Below are 16,308 nucleotides of genomic sequence, written 5' to 3'. Positions count from 1 at the left end.
GCACAGACCCCTGAGGGACACCACTGGTGACTGGCTGCCAGCTGGATGCAGCATCATTCACCACCACTCTCTGGGCCCAGCCATCCAGACAGTTCCTAACCCAGCAAAGAGTGCTCCTGTCCAAGCCACGGGCTGTCAGCTTTTCCAGGAGTATGTTGTGGGAGACAGTGTCAAAGGCCTTGCTGAAGTCCAAATAGACAACATCCATAGCCTTTTCTGCATCCACCAGGTGGGACACCTGGTCATAAAAGGAGACCAGGTTGGTCAAACATGACCTACCCCTCCCAAACCCATGCTGGCTGGGTCTGATACCCTCACCATCCTGTAAGTGCTGCATGGTGACACTCAATATAAACCGTTCCATTACTGGGTACTGAGCTCAGGCTAACTGGCCTGTAATCTCCCTTCCCACACTTTTTGTGAATGGGCATCACACTGGCCGGCTTCCAGTCATCTGGAACCTCACCAGTGAGCCAGGACTGTTGGTAAATGATGGAGACTGGCTTGGCAAGCTCATCTGCCAGCTCCCTCACCACCCTGGGATGGATCCCATCTGGGCCCATAGATTTATAAACATCCAAGCGGCTCAGCAGTTCTCTGACTGCCTCCTCCTGAATAACAGGGGGACCATTCTGCTCCCTCACACCATCTACCAACCCAGGAGGACAGTTGTCCTGAGGACAACCCGTCTTCTTCCTAAAGCCTGAGGCAAAGAAGGCATTAAGCACTTCCGCCTTCTCATCTGCAGTTACTAAGTTCCCTCCTGCACCCAATAGAGAACAAAGGTTGGTCTTACCCTTACTTTTACCATTGATATATTTGCAAAAACATTTTTTATTATCCTTTACAAAAGTTGCCAAATTAAGTTCGAACTGAGCTTTGGCGCCTCTATTTTTTTCCTACATGCCCTAGCAACCCTCTTAAATACTTCCTGAGAAGTCAAATCAGAAAACAAACTTTCCAAAAAATATTAAAAGTGGTAACATAAAGAGCAGTTCTTTAATGAAAGATTTCAGGTGCACAAATTATAGCTATGCTTACCCGCAGCATCGGATTTTCACAATTTTTATAACTTTAACCAATTAGTATATCTAGCAAGTATATCCAATAGGAGACCAGTTGTCCTGGTAACCCACCCTTGGCCCTGCCCCATTGGAGTCCCTCCAAGGGGTTCTTAGCCCTATATCTTGTTATGTCTCCCAAATGCTGATGCAAAACAGGATGCCCTTGTTGGAAATTCTTTTCTTGGAAATAAGAGTAAATAGAATTTCAAGTGTGACATGTGAGAAAGGGTAACAACTGTTCCAAAGTGTAAGAAAGTGCTAGAAACTATATAGCTATATATTAAAAATCTACAAAGCTACAAATATATGAAAAAGCTAAAATTCTTTAGGCATCAATATAAACAAGATGCTTAGTGTAAACCAGTGCCTGGCATCTGTCAGTAAAGTGAGAGGAACATCTTAGAAAGGCTGATTTATCTCAGACTGCTCTATCCCATTTTAGAGGAGGATAAACTTTTAGGAGGTGATTGAATTTCTCTTCAGTGGGTTTCTGAGCATTGAGGAGCAGATGTCTAACTTTTACATGGTAATCAAAAGGAATCAAGCTTTTGTTTTGGTAATTGTAGATGTTTTCTGATAGCAGTTCTCCCTGGAATTGCTTGAGCCCAGTCAAAATCAGTTACACAAAGCCCTTTGAACTTCTGGAGCCTTCAGAGTATGGGTATAAGCATCTTGTCCAGAAACAGTGCTTTTCTGGCATAAGTCATAGATCTATATTGTGATAAGTTAGAAAAGACTCTTTGTTCATCAAGACAGAAAGGAGAAGCCTTGTGTAGATAACAGAAAACCAAAGGAGAAGCCTTGTGTAGATAACAGAAAACTGCCAGACAGAAACTAGCTAGTATGTTGATTACTTAAGCTGGTTGTGTAATTAGAACTTAGGTGCATATAACATATAACCTTATATGGAAAAGACCATTACAGGGCCGTGGACTTTCACCAAGGAAGAAGAGAGGAGCCTTCCTCAAACGACCACCAGAGAGTAGAAGAAGACCCCCTAGCAACAGAGGGCGCAAGCGCAGAGTACACCCAGAGATACAGCAGACACGGAAGAAAGGGAGTATAAAAAGACTGTGGGAAGGGGGAAACGGTGTGAGCCGTTTGCGGAGCAGGGACTCCCCGGCTGCACCCAGCGCTGTTTGCTTGCCATCGCTTGCTGTAATCAATAAATTTCTGATTGACTCTTGAAAGGCTGAACAAATTATTCGCCTCAATTTATAACATATATCTATACCTGCATGTGCAGAAAACCTATGTTTTTAGTATCTTATTAAGTGAACTACTTTATAACAAAACAAAAAAGGTAACAAGAATATTTAGATTGCCAGTAGGGAGGGAGGGAAATATGGCTAAAATTTTGCTGCACTGCCACAAGAAAGATGCAGGAGACTGGACTCTTGGCCTTGCACAGTGGAGCTGCTTTTTTCATCCAGCATCAGGGTTGCAGCTGGAGCCTCATGGCAAGGCCATGATGCTTCAAGGCTGAGATCCTGGGAAAGCCTCGGGAAGTGGGAGATGGCCAAGACAGCAGTGAGGGTCTGGTAAGACAGGGTAAGACAGCAGGAGGGCAAAGGAGAAGGTTGTATATGGGAGGGACGACGGACCTGCGCCGGCCAGGGGAGCACAGGCGGAGCGGTCACGTGGAAGGTCGGGCTGCACCTCAAGGCCACCCTTGCGGCGGCTCCTTGGGAAATTGTTCTTCCCCCTGCGTTCTTCCTGCTTCCGGGGACCGCCGCGGGGAGCATTTGCTGCAGATGACATCAGCTGTGCATGCTGGAGAAGTGAGTGGCTGTGCGAGGATGCGCCGGCTCCCTCTTCCTCCCCCCCCCCCCGCCCCTTTTCCTGCTCCTTCTCCTCCTCCTCGCCAGGTCCCTGCCCTGCACCGTCTCCATATAAAAGCGCCACCGCTTCGCCGTCCACCCTCACTCCCTGCCTCTTGCGGAGCAGCTGCGGAGCGACCTATCTCCCCCCAGCACCCTGGAGCCGCGGGACGGAGGAGTGAGGCGTCCGCGATGGCCACCATTGTGGTGGTGGAAATGGATTCAGAAGCCTCTTGTAGCATCCCCAACCCCACCCTCCTCTCGCCCAGCCTTTCGCACCGCTTCCTGGACAGCAAATATTACCTGCTGGTGGTTATTGGCGAGCTGGTGACCGAAGAGCATCTGCGGCGGGCTATCGCCAACATCGAGCGAGGTGAGACGGCGGGGAGCGGGGCCCCCACCCCGCAAACGCCTTCCCCTCAGAGGGCAGGCAGCCGCTCCCCGTTTTCTTCCCCTTCCGCGCGGGGCCAGCGGGGGCGCTGACCGGGTTCGGCCGGCGGGGTGGGGGGGTCTGGACGATCCTTGCTTATGATCGGAGCGACACACGCAGGGCACAGACACATAAGCTGCGAAGTCTAGGTCTATGGTTTCTTCTTTTTATTGCACGAGGGGGTCTTCATCCCATCTGCGCGTACACCCCTCCCGTCCTACCGGACTCGGAACCCCTCCGTTCGGTGCGAGCGCCGGGAAGCCGCCCGCGGCGGTCAGCGACTGAGGGCCGGTCCCCGCGCGGCGTCTGGAGGCGGCGGCGGCTCCCTGCCGCCACCCGCACAAAGATCCACCGTCAGCTCGACGTGTACTGCGCCCCACTGTTCATTCCCAGGAGCGTCTAGCGAGCAGCGGGCAAAGGCGGCAAGCCTCCTCCTCACCACTGTTGGGGTGGAGGGGCTTGCGGCAGTGACCTGGCGCCGCCAAGACCTGCCCGGAGACAGTGGCGGGTGGGCGTGGCGCAGTCCGCACTGCGGTCCCTATGGCAGCCCGGAGCTGACAAAGGGCGTCCGCGCCTCCAAAAAAAACCGGGGCTGGAACCGGGGCGGTCGGGCTGCGGGGGGGGGGGGGCCGTTTGGTGTTTCCCTCGGTTCCTCAGCAAACCCTTGTTCCCCACCGCGAAACCAAATCAACGGGATTCAGGGCGTTTTCCTTCTCAGTGGCAAAGATCCCTGAGCAGGAATGCGGTTGTGCCTATTGTGTCTAACTTTCGGCTACGAGACTTTTCTCCTGGCTGGAGAATTTTTCAGGACCTAGGCTCTATATGCACGTACATATTCAAAACCGAAAAAGATATGGGTAATAAGGCTAAAACCTGAGTGATCAGCCTCATTATTGTCCAGCTACAGGATGCTATGACTCACTGTTTATTTGTCCTTAAGACAGCAATACAGGAAGGTATCGCTAGTGAAAGAACAATATTATAACTTCTCGATGTGGTTTCTGATACAATAAACTGCAGTGTACATGGACAGGGGAACAAAGCCCTGTTGCCATAATAGTAGCATGAAGCACAAAGAAAATTATTGCTGGACTCTGTGTTAAATTCAATTGATAAATGATTTTGTAATATATTTTTGTTCTGGGCTGGTGAAAACAGAAATATCAGAAACCTGTCATTGTTAGGAGAGAGGGACCTTGGAAAGGGAACTTGGTAGCAGCATTGTCTTATCGGTGTGGTTCAGCAGTCCAGCTAGGACTTGATTTGTCTCTATTGTTTTCTCAATTATTGTTGCTTTAGTTGGCAATTTCCCTTGATTCTTTTTTCATAACTGTTTGTGGTAAAAGGCTCTCTCATCACTGCTAACCAGCTTCCCTGTGACCTGTGTATCTTTATTGCTACCATTGTCTTCTAGGGACAACTACTGAGTCAGATGCTTTGTCATTCAGAGCTTCTTCAGCACTGCACTTGGCTAATGCTATCTTAAGTTTTGGTTGTGCCAGAAGTATATTGGCTGCATTTATTTACATTTTTGTCCACTTGCTCTATACATTTTAATACTTATGCCCTCAAAACATTCGATGTCATCCTTCTCTGAAAAAATGCTCTTCAGTTTCTTCATGACAATTTTCTATTAGTCTCTTCTATTGTACAGTTGCTGCTACATAACTCTGTTACCTCTTGTCTCTGTTGCCTCTGTCTACCTCTTGCCACCTGTAGTTTTAGATCTTCAGAGGGAATGCTTTTGCCTTTTTAGTCATCATTTTGGGTTAGAAGTCACCTCACTGTTCCTGGTGTCAGACAATCTGATTGAAATTTTGCCTGTCAGGAAAAAACCTTGATCAAATTTTGAGGTGCATTGTTCTGGATGAGTATACTAGGAGTCTGAAGCTCTATGTGAGGCAAATATGATCTTGGCTAATCTCTTTCTTATGGAAAAATATGCTGTAGTCTGGAAAAAATGGCTTCTTTCAACCTGTATTCTCAACATAGCCTTAGGGTTCTTGATAACTCTGCCTCACTGTCTTCTCTGGTGCATCTCCTAAGTACCATCACTGAAAAGTGTGTATTCATGCACTGAACTGCAGTACATGTCAAAGAAAACATCTGCTGATAACACATCAGTGGTGTGATACCATGCAACCTGGTGGAATGCAGAGTAATTTCTCAACATAGCATAAAGAGGGAATGGTATGGTGAGCTGCATTTCCAGTAATTACACTTAGGATGTCACTTTGCTAAGGGAGAAATCCTCCAACCCATTGTCCACCAAAAAAGGAGGGAGCAAAGACAAAACTTCAAGATTTTTCCACTCATTTGGCAGATGCCACTGGGTGTGCCCTGTCTGCTGTCTGATAAGTCCTGTGTCTAGTGGCATTGCACTCCTAAGCCTGCAGAAATAGCTCCAGTTCAGTCATACTTCCAGTAGTTACTTCCATGCTTTTAATGATATGCATCATTGGCTTGATCTTGGATTTTAGTTCCAGAATTGCCTCTGTTCTACCCAAACCTGATTTGGTATATAATACATTATACTACATTATAATGTATGTCCAGATTTTTTGCATCCAGAATGCGGAATCATACAGCTGCAGATTTGGGATATTCTATTCAAATCCCAACTTCAGCTTCTAGGACTATTGTGTGCATGGTATATCTAAGCTTTTTTTTTTTTTTTTTTGACATTTTGGAAATCACCTGTCTCATCAGTCTATGTCTAATCAGAATCTTATCCCTACTGCAAATTAGGATAAATGACAAAAGTAGCTAGGGATGGGTGGTAGACAGATCTTATCATTAGTAGCATGAAGTGGTTTGACCTTATCTGGACGCCAAGTGTCTATCTAAGCCACTCTATCACTCCTCTCCTCAAGAGGTCAGGGAAGTGAAAATATAATGAAAGGCTTGTGGGTTGAGATAAGGACAGGGGGGGATCACTCACCAATTACTGTCACAGGCAAAACAGACCTGACTTGGGGAAATGAATTGAATTTATTACAAATCAAATCAGAGTAGAATAATGAGAAGTAAACCCAATTCTTAAAAAAACACCTTCCCCCCCACTCCTCCCTTCTTCCTGGGTTTTAACTTTATGCCCGATTTTCTACCTCCTTCTCACCGGTGGCACAAGGGGATGGGGAATGATTGTTTCTGCCATTCCCTCCTCAGGGGGAGGACTCCTTCCCCTGCTCCAGTGTGGGCATCTCTCTCCACGGGTGCACAGATTCTACCAGGAGCCTGCTCCAGCACTGTCTTCCCATGGGGTCACAGACTCCTTCAGGGCACATCCACCTGCTCTGGTGTGTGAAATGAAGAGGGCTAATGCCTTTATTAATGTTCAGCTCTTTATTAAAAAGATCAGCTGGGCAGGGGGCTCAACGCAGAGCTCGCCCCCGCGGTTGTAGCTTTCCCAGGCAGCCGGAAGGAAGGCGGCGTGCAGAGTCGGTCACTGGAGTCCCGTGCAGCAGCTGTCCTTTCTCCTTCCGTGGCACACCGGTGGCCCGAGGATGAGGAGGTATGGCGTGCAGAGTCTGTTGCTGAAGTCCAGAAAAACAGCTGTCCCCGCTCCTTCCGTGGTGGCAGCACCAGGGCTCTCTGTCTCTATCTCCTGGCTTCTCAGAGCCTAATATAGTCTGTTCTTTCTTAGGTGATGGCGACAGTTAAAAGCCAGTCAGGGGATGTGTTTCCCTCTTCCTCAGCTAGGGCATTTGTCTAGACTCCTCTATTGTGTTCAGTTTTTGATTTATATTCATTTTTATCTCCTAAAAATACTCCCATGATCCTAAGGGGTTTTTATTTGCATGTTAGTCCCAGAATGGCAGCGTGGAGGGGTGGGAGGCCTGGTAGTTTAGAGAAAACAAACAGAGCAATTAGCTAATTAGCATTTCAATATCGGTACTTGGCTAGAGTTAGTAGTTTTCTTTTAGTGTTGCCATGGGAACTAGGAAAGCCCTGCCCGCGTCTCTGGGGAACACCTGGAAACTGTTCATAACAGTGTGGAGTTCTCCAAAGGCTGCATGTGGATATCTGCTCCACTCAGTCTCCATGGGCTGCAGGGGGACAGCTGCTTCACCATGATCTACACAATAAGCTGCAGGGGAACCTCTGCTCTGGTGGCTAGAGCACCTCCTTCACTAACCTTGGTGCCTGCATAATTGTTTCTCTCACATATTTTCACTCCTTTCCGGCTGCAATTTGCTTCTGCACAATAACTTTTTTTCCCCTTTGTCGTGGTTTGACATAGAAGTGAATTTTTTTTTTTCCAGGAAGTTGGGTCAAACCAATCAGTGGTCAGGTTTAGATATTAGCACCTGGAGTGACCACTGAAAGTATGGACACGCCTCTGAGAACACAGGGGGTTAAAAGCAAGAACTCCCAGGAGAACTCTCTCTTTTGGTTCCAGTCGTCAGAGAGTGCAGACTCCCCCCCTGCCCAGCCTTAGGCTGGGTGGGGGAGGGAAGCCACGCGGCCTTGTCCAGGTAGGCCGAGGGGGCTGAGGGTCTGGAACCCAACCAGCTCCTGCAGACAGAAGGGTGGAGAGAAGTGGAGATGCCTTTGCCCCCGCCCAAGAGGGAAAGAGACAGAGAGCCTGGCGGCACCTGGAAATCTGCCGGCAGAGGAGAAGGAGAAGGGGGGGAATGCCCAGCGTGAGAAGCAGAATGTCAGACTGAGATATCGGCCGTCCAGGGAGTCTGAACTTTTAACCCTTTCCAGGAAATAAAGGCTTTTTTAAAAGTATTACTCCTCCTTGATTTGTAGTAGAAGAGAGATAGTCCAGGACCTGAAATGTTAGAAGAAGAAATATTTAGGTGAGAAGAGATGATGAAGTAGCTTTTAACTAGACTCTTCTTGTTAGCCATAGACTGAACCAAAATCTCCTGCAATAGAGACTGCATTTTAGGAAGATGCGGTGGTGACCCAGAGAGACCTGTTTCAGCTTCGAACAGCACAAAAATAGCGAGAAACGAAGAGAGCTGAAGAGAGAATAGTGATACCCTCTGTCTTTGGGAAGAAGATGAGTCCTATTTTTAGACCCCTCAGCCCCAGGGGAAAATGGGGGGGACTGTAGTGCCAAGATGAGAAACTAAACTGTTATATCTTTAAGTCCGTAGCAAAGCATCCTTAAAGGAGCCCTACGAGCAGTCTGTCCATGCACAGTAGTGAGAGCACTGTGACATAAAAAGGAGAGTGTCACACTAGCAGATTTTTCTTCCGGGCGGTTGCCATGTGTGACAGGGAAACACAGGGAGGCAGCTGTGTTTCCTGGGGGGCCTGTAGTGCAAGAGAGACTTCTCTCTCCCTTAATAGTTTAAGCATAAATTACCTGAAGAGTAGTAATTTAATCAAGAATCCCGGATAATGTTTCATGGCTGGGTGTTTTTGGAATTGAGAAGAAGAAGAGTAGTTTTAAAAAGTCTTCATCCTAGATTTAGTTTATGTGTTTTCTGTATTAGTAGTAGTTTAATAAAGTTTTTTTCCTTTGTTATTAAGCTTGAGCCTGCTCTGCTCTGTCCCGGATAACATCTCACAGCATTTATTTAAGGAAGGTGCATTTTCATAAGGATGCTGGCATTGCGCCAGTGTCAAACCATGACACCCTTCTTATATATGCTATCACAGAGGTGTTATTACTGTCACTCATTGGCTCAGACTTGGTTCATCTTGGAGCCAGCTGCTGTTGGCTTTGTCGCCTTTTGTCCCCACCCGGTCTCCGTCCTTCCTGGCTCTGGCCAGCGGTTCGTTGTGGGGGGAGTGGGTGCTAGGCAACACACGCTGCTGCTCCTGGGTCTCTGACGAGAATCTAGGTAGCAGTTGGTTCGCTGCGATACGGGCTGCACTGTTCTAAGAGCGCTACTAGGACCGAAACAAAGAGACCAAGAGAGGACACCTGTGTGCAGTTCGAAGAAAGTTGTATTGTTCGAACGCCGCAGGGACAAGTGACCCTGGGCGGGGGTTTGGTTACAGCTTTTATAGGGAGTATAGGTGATAAGGTAAAACCAATAGAGACAGTGTCCAGCCTGAATACATTACAGGTCAAATCCAATGGGAATAGCTTCAGGGGGAGGGGTGAATATACAGAAAAATACAGAAACTAAACTCTAGATTCACAAAGCTTTTTGCCCTTTTGCGTAGCTACGCACCACCACATCTCCCTCTCTTTTATTTAATAAAATGAATGGAGCTTTGGGGAAAGGTGAAACTGCGGCTATTAAACTGCAGTGTTGTCCTGTTTGTCATTTTCCCACCATTCTTCTCCCGTGGTGGCAGCAGCCACTACGACAGGGGCGGAGGTTGTAGACTTGGAGGTGACAATGCTGGAAATGATTCGCTTAAGAATCCCAAATGATAGCAAACTAAAAAAAATTGCAACTGTAACATAACAAATGTCTTTTAGACGGGACACTACCCACCCAGGAAGGTTCCAGTCTTTAAACATGCCCTTAAACTGGTCCTCATTCTCCTGCTTCATGCTGCCAATGAGGTTTCTCATTTCCCAGATGGATGAGTGAACACTTTGGCCTTTTGATGACAAATCAAAGCATCACAATCCCTCAAATTCTTTGCATCCATGCCCATGTGCCAGCAGCAGGAAATCGATAGCTGCCCGATTTTGCAGGGTAGCCTTTCTGGTTATTTCCTCGTCTTCAAGGAGGTCACTTAAGGCTGCCGATGTTAAATTTGCCTGCTTCGTCACCCAGCATTCTAGATTGCCTAATTCACTCAATGCTTTGGCTGCCGCTACCCATGGTAGGAACACAGAGACGGCAACCCTTTTTGATTTTGCCCAATGGTAAATTTCGGCATCACAATGTTCATCAAATTGACTTGCACTCTGTTTAGTAATTTTTGTTTCACTTTTTGCTTGCCCAATTGGAATTTGAGTCATGTTGGGGGAAGCAAGGGAAAGACGCCCCAGAGTGCATGGACCTCCAATAAGACGAGAAGGGATTCCTGGATATGCTCTATCCCCACAGATGATAAACATTCCCTTGTCCAACTTGCAGGGATAGAAATCTGTGGTGGTAGGGAGCTTCAAACTAGAAACAACTGTGCACCATTGGCCGGCTCTGAATTCTATCTTGTATTGTCTGACCTGCTCATATAGGTTTATTTCTTTAACTGGTGAGAAATCAAATTGAATGCAGTATTCAGCTTTTGCAGAGCCCAGTAGTTCTAATTCCTGGGGCTCCCCATCAGCAACGGGCAGGTCTAGAGCAAACTTTTGCCACAGGAGCAGGGGATTCTGTACAGGTATTTTAACATGTTCTATGACTCCCTGGTGCCTGTAGAACTCTGCCCAGATATTAAGTGGATTGTTTTAATTTAACTCTTTTTGCAAGCAGACCAAGGACTTTGGGAATTCTTGCCCCTTACTTGGAATCCCTACCAAGCATGTGGACATTGGATTTTCTCCTGAGGCAGTAGCTAAACACAGGTGTTCTTGTTTCATGGCTTGGGCAAGGGTGACCCACACATTTTTTCCGGGGCTGTGGGACGATCCACGCATCCACTGTGGATGGGTAGAGGGCCATTTTCTAGAGCCAAACGAGGAGCAGGAACGTGGAAATTGACATCCTGCTAGTCTGAAAGAAAAATGAAACCATACAACAGGGTAAACCAACTATGAAAAAGAATACCATTTGCTCTGCCAGTATAAAGAAAAACAAGAATTAGGAGTCTCTTCTTCCCTTGCGGTGTTTCCTGTTTGACGCAACTGTGTCGTCTGTGGGGTCTTCTAAAGCATCGGGGGGGTACTCTGTGTTGGACTCCCTCCCCTTTCAGGAGTATAGGGTTTGACCCATTTCTTAGGGATCCACCTGAGTCCGGAGGGTGTGGACACGCACGCACACCCCCATCCCCAAGTGATAAGCTGGTGTGGACCCTGGATTTCTCCAGAGTCTGGATCCCTAATTAACACTGGTGGTCTCTCCTCGGGCCTTAGCTGTTGATGTTGTTTAAAATGACGCAGGACTGACAGTTCAGGCCTATCAAAAGAACAATTTAAAAAGTTAATAGTAAAAAGGGCTTTGCAGAGCCTGAGTTGTGGAGATAAAGCTCGAATATCTCCCCGCTGGAGAAGGAGGACCTTTTTCAAGGTCTGATGTGTTCTCTCTATCACAGCCTGGCCTGTGGGGGAGTGTGGAATTCCCGTCCGATGATTCACCCCCCATTCCTGTAAAAACTCGCCAAACACCTTTGAAATATAAGCTGGGCCATTATCGGTTTTGATAGTGGTGGGGACCCCCAAGGTCGCGAATGCTTGCATGAGGTGTTTTTTTGCATCTGCAGCTTTTTGCCCTCTGTGGGCTGAGGCGAAGACTGCTCCGGAGAAAGTATCTACTGAAACATGTACATGTTGAAATCTCCTGAACTCCTGTATATGTGTTATGTCAGTTTGCCACACTTCACAACTGCGGAGTCCCCTCGGGTTCACTCCAGAACTCAGAGTTGGTAAAGTGGACTCCTGACACTTGGGGCATGCAGCCACAATTGCCTTGGCTTGGTCACGCCGCAGGTGGAATTGGCGGACCAGACCTGGTGCATTCTGATGGAACAATTGATGGCTTAGTTTGGCCTGCTCTAAGATGTTTGGTTGGCCAGCCAACTGTAGAGAAGCAGCCAAAGCATCTGCCCTGCAGTTGCCTTCTGCAATAAAACCTGGGAGGTCGGTGTGTGATCGCACGTGCATTACAAAAAGGGGCTGCTCTCGATGGGAAACTAGATGGATCAATTTCGCGAGTAAGCTGAATATTACTGGGTTGGAAACTTCCTTGAGCACTGCGTGTTCTGCCCTGGACACAACGCCTGCTACATATGCCGAATCTGTAACTATATTAACTGGTTCTGGAAACCTCTCAAAGGCCCTGACAACAGCGTCCAGCTCAGCAACTTGTGGGGAACCCTTCACAACCTTTACGTCAGCTTCCCACTGCTGAGTCTGGGGGTCCTTCCATGTGATCACAGACTTGTGGGACCCTCCGGACGCGTCGGTAAAAATGGTCAATGCCTTCAGCGGTTCACTACTCTGGATACCTTTTGGAATCAAATCAAACTGAGTTTCAAATAATTTGTGGCCTGGATGGTTAATGAGAATTTGTCCGGTGTAGCTATCTAGAGAAAACTGCAAGTTTTCATTGGTCCGAAGCAGGTGCTCAAGTGTTTCCTTAGAAAGTCTTCCCGTAGATATTCTAATAGGGAGATGAATGCACATGAAATCACACCCTGCCAACACTTGCAGGCGAGCCCTGGCCCGCATGATCAGCTGGGCCATCAACTCTTGTGGCTTGGTGATACTTTTGGACAACTGATGACCCAGGAACACCCACTATATGATCAAGAGAGGATCCTGTTGGTCTGTGTCCCATTGGAAGATCAACCCATGGAGGTGTGGCAACTTACCAAGGATGATAAATCGAAAGGGCAAGCCCTCGTGGCACCTGTGGGCTTGTCTGTCTGCTAGGGTGGACTGAATTTTCTCCAAAGCAGCCTTGGCCTCTTGGGTCAAAACCCTCGGGGAGTCTAACTCTTCCCCCCCCCACCTTCAATAAATTGAAGACGGGGGACAAATCTCCCGTGGTGAGCCTCAGCCAGGGTCTGATCCAGTTTAAAGACCCACACAGCTGATGGAGGTCTCGTAATGTCTTTGGGTTGTCATTTATCATTGGCCTCTGGGGTATGATGGTCCTGTTGTTAATTTCAAGGTCCAGATATTTCCAAGGCGGCAGGTGTTGCACTTTTTCTTTCTGCAATTCAAATCCAACTGCCGACAAGGCTGTGATAGTGTCCTCCAACGCCTCTGCAAGTACATTGTCACTGTTAGCACAGACAAGGACATCATCCATATAATGATAGAAAATGCAATTTTCCCACTTGGCACGCACTGGGGACAGAACTCTGACGACATACCACTGGCAGATGGTAGGAGAGCATTTGAGGCCCTGAGGTAGGACTTTCCAGTGGTAGCGGTTCATGGGAACCTCTCTGTTGATGGAAGGTACAGAGAAGGCGAAGCATGGTGCATCATCTGGGTGCAGGGGAATTTGAAAGAAACAATCCTTGATGTCTATCACTGCCAATTTCCAATCTTGGGGGAGCATAGATGGGGAAGGTATTCCTGGTTGAAGAGATCCTAAGTCCTCAATTACGTTATTAATTTTTCTGAGATCGTGGAGGAGTCGCCACTTGTCCTTCCCCGGTTTCTTAATAACTAAAACCGGTGAATTCCAAGGGCTGTTGGTTTCCACTATATGTTCTTTTGCCAATTCATCTTTTACAATCTGAGTGAGCGCTCTTAGCTTTTCTTTATTCAGCGGCCACTGCTCTACCCAGACGGGTGTATCTGTGAGCCACTTGAGTTTTTGGGTAGGGCGCTCTTCAGTGGCCGCACCTAAAAACCCTGGAGGGCTGGTAGTTCTAATTTTGCTCCCCACTGGGCCAAGGCATCTCTTCCCCAGAGAGTGAACTTTGAATCTAAAACAAACGGGTGTAGAGATGCTAATTGCCCATTCGGCCCCCTAATTTGGACTGTATTCTTAGACTGTTGTGCCAATTGTGGACCCCCCCCCCCACCTAAAACTGGGTTGCCTACACTTTCCAGCTCCCACTGTTGCGGCCATTTGTGTGAGGGAATGACTGTTACATCTGCCCCTGTGTCCATCATCCCCTGAAGTTGAATGGAATGCCCCTGGCTCTTAAGGCCACACCACACGAGAGGCTTCTCCTCTCCCAGCCCTTGGTGTAAAAGACTGACAGGTCTAGATCATCACACAAAAGCTCAGGCACTGGGATTGCCTGCGCAATGATCTGTCCCTGTGGCAGGAAGAGGAGGGGGTGGACACAACGTGCCATGAGATAGAAGGTCCTAGGATCAAGTGAAAGGATGGCAGGAGGGATCTCTATCTCTTGTGGGGTGTACTTTGTGTCACCAATGACAAGGTACTTGCAGTTTAGTAGATCATTCCATCTGCAAGTTTCGCATTCCCGAATGTGGGGTAGCAGCTCTGCTGTTGCTATGATAAAATGCCAGTCCTGGTTAGAGAAATGAATAGGTTCAGTGAGTCGCAACCGGTAAGGTTCAGTCTTATCAGTGGTGTAAGCTTGGCTGCTGACACTTGGCACAATGCGGTGTACAGCAGCTTTGGCAACACCACCCTGACCCACCTAATTTGTATCATCACGCGGGGTAGGTCCGTGCTCCCCTATTAGTTTTTTTGCTGGTTGGAGAACTCTCCCCCCCCCCCCCCCCCGCCCCCGAGGAGGCGCTGTCCCCCGAAAGGGGCGCTGGCTGATGAGATGGCCTTCCTGATTGCAGTAATAACACCTGCGTTTGGCTGGAGGAGGTCTCAATGCTGGAGTTTTTGGGGTTGCCGATGTCGGAGCAACCACTTTTTCCCGAGGCCTTTTCACCAAGTCCTCTGCCATCACTGTGGCTTTTCTTGTGCACTCCTCGATGAGCTGATCCAGCGTCGGTGGAGGGGACGCTGGAAGTGCCATGATAACTCGCCGACAGGCTTCATTTGCATTTGTGGTGACAATTTCTAACGTGAGCTGGTCTTGTGCTTCTTGCCCTTCCACCCTCTTCTCGACAGTGTCTCTCACTCGATCAATGAAATCCATGAATGACTCTGTAACAGATTGCTTGAGAGCGATATAAGGTATTACAGGTTCCTTAGAAGGCATACTAAGAAATGCTCGCTCTGCTGCGTCCTTTGTCAGGTTTAACACTGGTTTGGGAATCCCTGCCGCCTGCCTCTGAGCCTGGTTCCAATCACCCTCACCCACAAGATGTTCGAGGGTGATCTCTTCATCCTCTATATCTGTGACATAATTGGCACTCTGCAAAATTTCTGGAAGAAGGTCTCCTGCCAACCTTTTCCAAGTTCTTTCCCACATTTTATATTTTGATTGAGGGAGCAAGCAACTGAACAAACGCTTTAAATCAGCAGGGACCAAGGTGTTAGAATTGAAAGTTGCTTTTAAAATGCTCTTTAAAAATTTGCTTTTCTGCCCAAATTCACGCTTTGGTTTGCAGACTTCCCTTATGCATTCATACGAAAGGAGTTCCCATCTGGGGTTTTGTCCTCTTGCATTGTAGGTTACCGGTGCCAGGAACAGAGAATCAGAATCCCTGACTGTTTTCCACTGCCCTTCACGTTGCCATGGGAACCAGAGGCTGGGGCGTGGGAAACAGGAGTGGGGGGGGCAGGGTTCGGTGGCTGGAGGGTGGAGGCTGGTGTGGGAGTGGCTGAGCTTGGTGATGCCGTGTGGGGCGGGAGCGGGTGACGCACCCTCGAGGGGTGGTGCTGTGGGTACAACCTCGAGGGGTGGCGCTGTGGGTGGAGCCATGCAACAGCACCTGGGATGGGATTCGTTACCTGCCGCAAGGGAGGAGTTGGGACAAGGGGAAGGTGGGGCTGAGGCTGGCGTGGGGAAGGGTAGGAAGAGATTCTGGGAAGGAAAAGCCCCCGCTGCACGGCTTTGGCCATCTTGTGATGGAACAAAGCCCCCTGCCACGTGGCTGCCGCCATCTTGTGGTGGGTCTTCCCGTGGGGGGTGTAAGAAGGGGTTAGAAGGGGTACAGCATTTTTGGGAACAGCCAGAACTGTGAGCCGCGTGAGAAGGATCAGGAAAAGGATTAGAAACGGAAGTTCCAACAGTGCGATCAGCATTTTCAGACCGAGGAGATCGGGGAGGCACAGGAGGTAAAGCAGATGAACTCTTTTCAGTTTCCTGTGCTTCCCGACTGTCCGCGCCTTCTTTTACAATGTCATAAACTAACAAAAAGATTCTCATAAAACCTTCTTTGACTGAGGGGTCTCCCTTCTTAGTGCCCTCAGTTAAAACTGCACCGACACGCTTCCAAAAGTCCTTCTGCCTCACATCCTGAGCTGACACGTTTGGAAAACTTAAAGCTAGCCATCTAATAAACTGTTTCACAAAACTCTTAGAAAAACTTTCTCCTGACTCTCTCAGGGTTCCTTTTACTTGGTTATAA

General features: G+C 48.2%; 1 protein-coding gene across 1 annotated transcript in view; it reads left to right on the top strand.

Moving 5' to 3' along the window:
* The first annotated feature begins 3,040 nt into the window (after positions 1-3,040).
* LOC128802383 (microtubule-associated protein 1B-like) overlaps positions 3,041-16,308 on the top strand; it is a 144,352-nt gene continuing 131,084 nt past the window's right edge. The window contains exon 1 of the mRNA XM_053968702.1: positions 3,041-3,257. Coding sequence (XP_053824677.1) covers positions 3,077-3,257 — 181 coding nt within the window. The 5' untranslated portion in view covers positions 3,041-3,076. The remainder of the gene's footprint in view (positions 3,258-16,308) is intronic.

Source organism: Vidua chalybeata, chromosome W (genome assembly GCF_026979565.1).
Source record: "Vidua chalybeata isolate OUT-0048 chromosome W, bVidCha1 merged haplotype, whole genome shotgun sequence".
Taxonomy (NCBI): domain Eukaryota; kingdom Metazoa; phylum Chordata; class Aves; order Passeriformes; family Viduidae; genus Vidua; species Vidua chalybeata.
The sequence above is the reverse complement of the archived record's forward strand: the minus strand, read 5'-3'. Positions and strand labels throughout refer to the sequence as shown.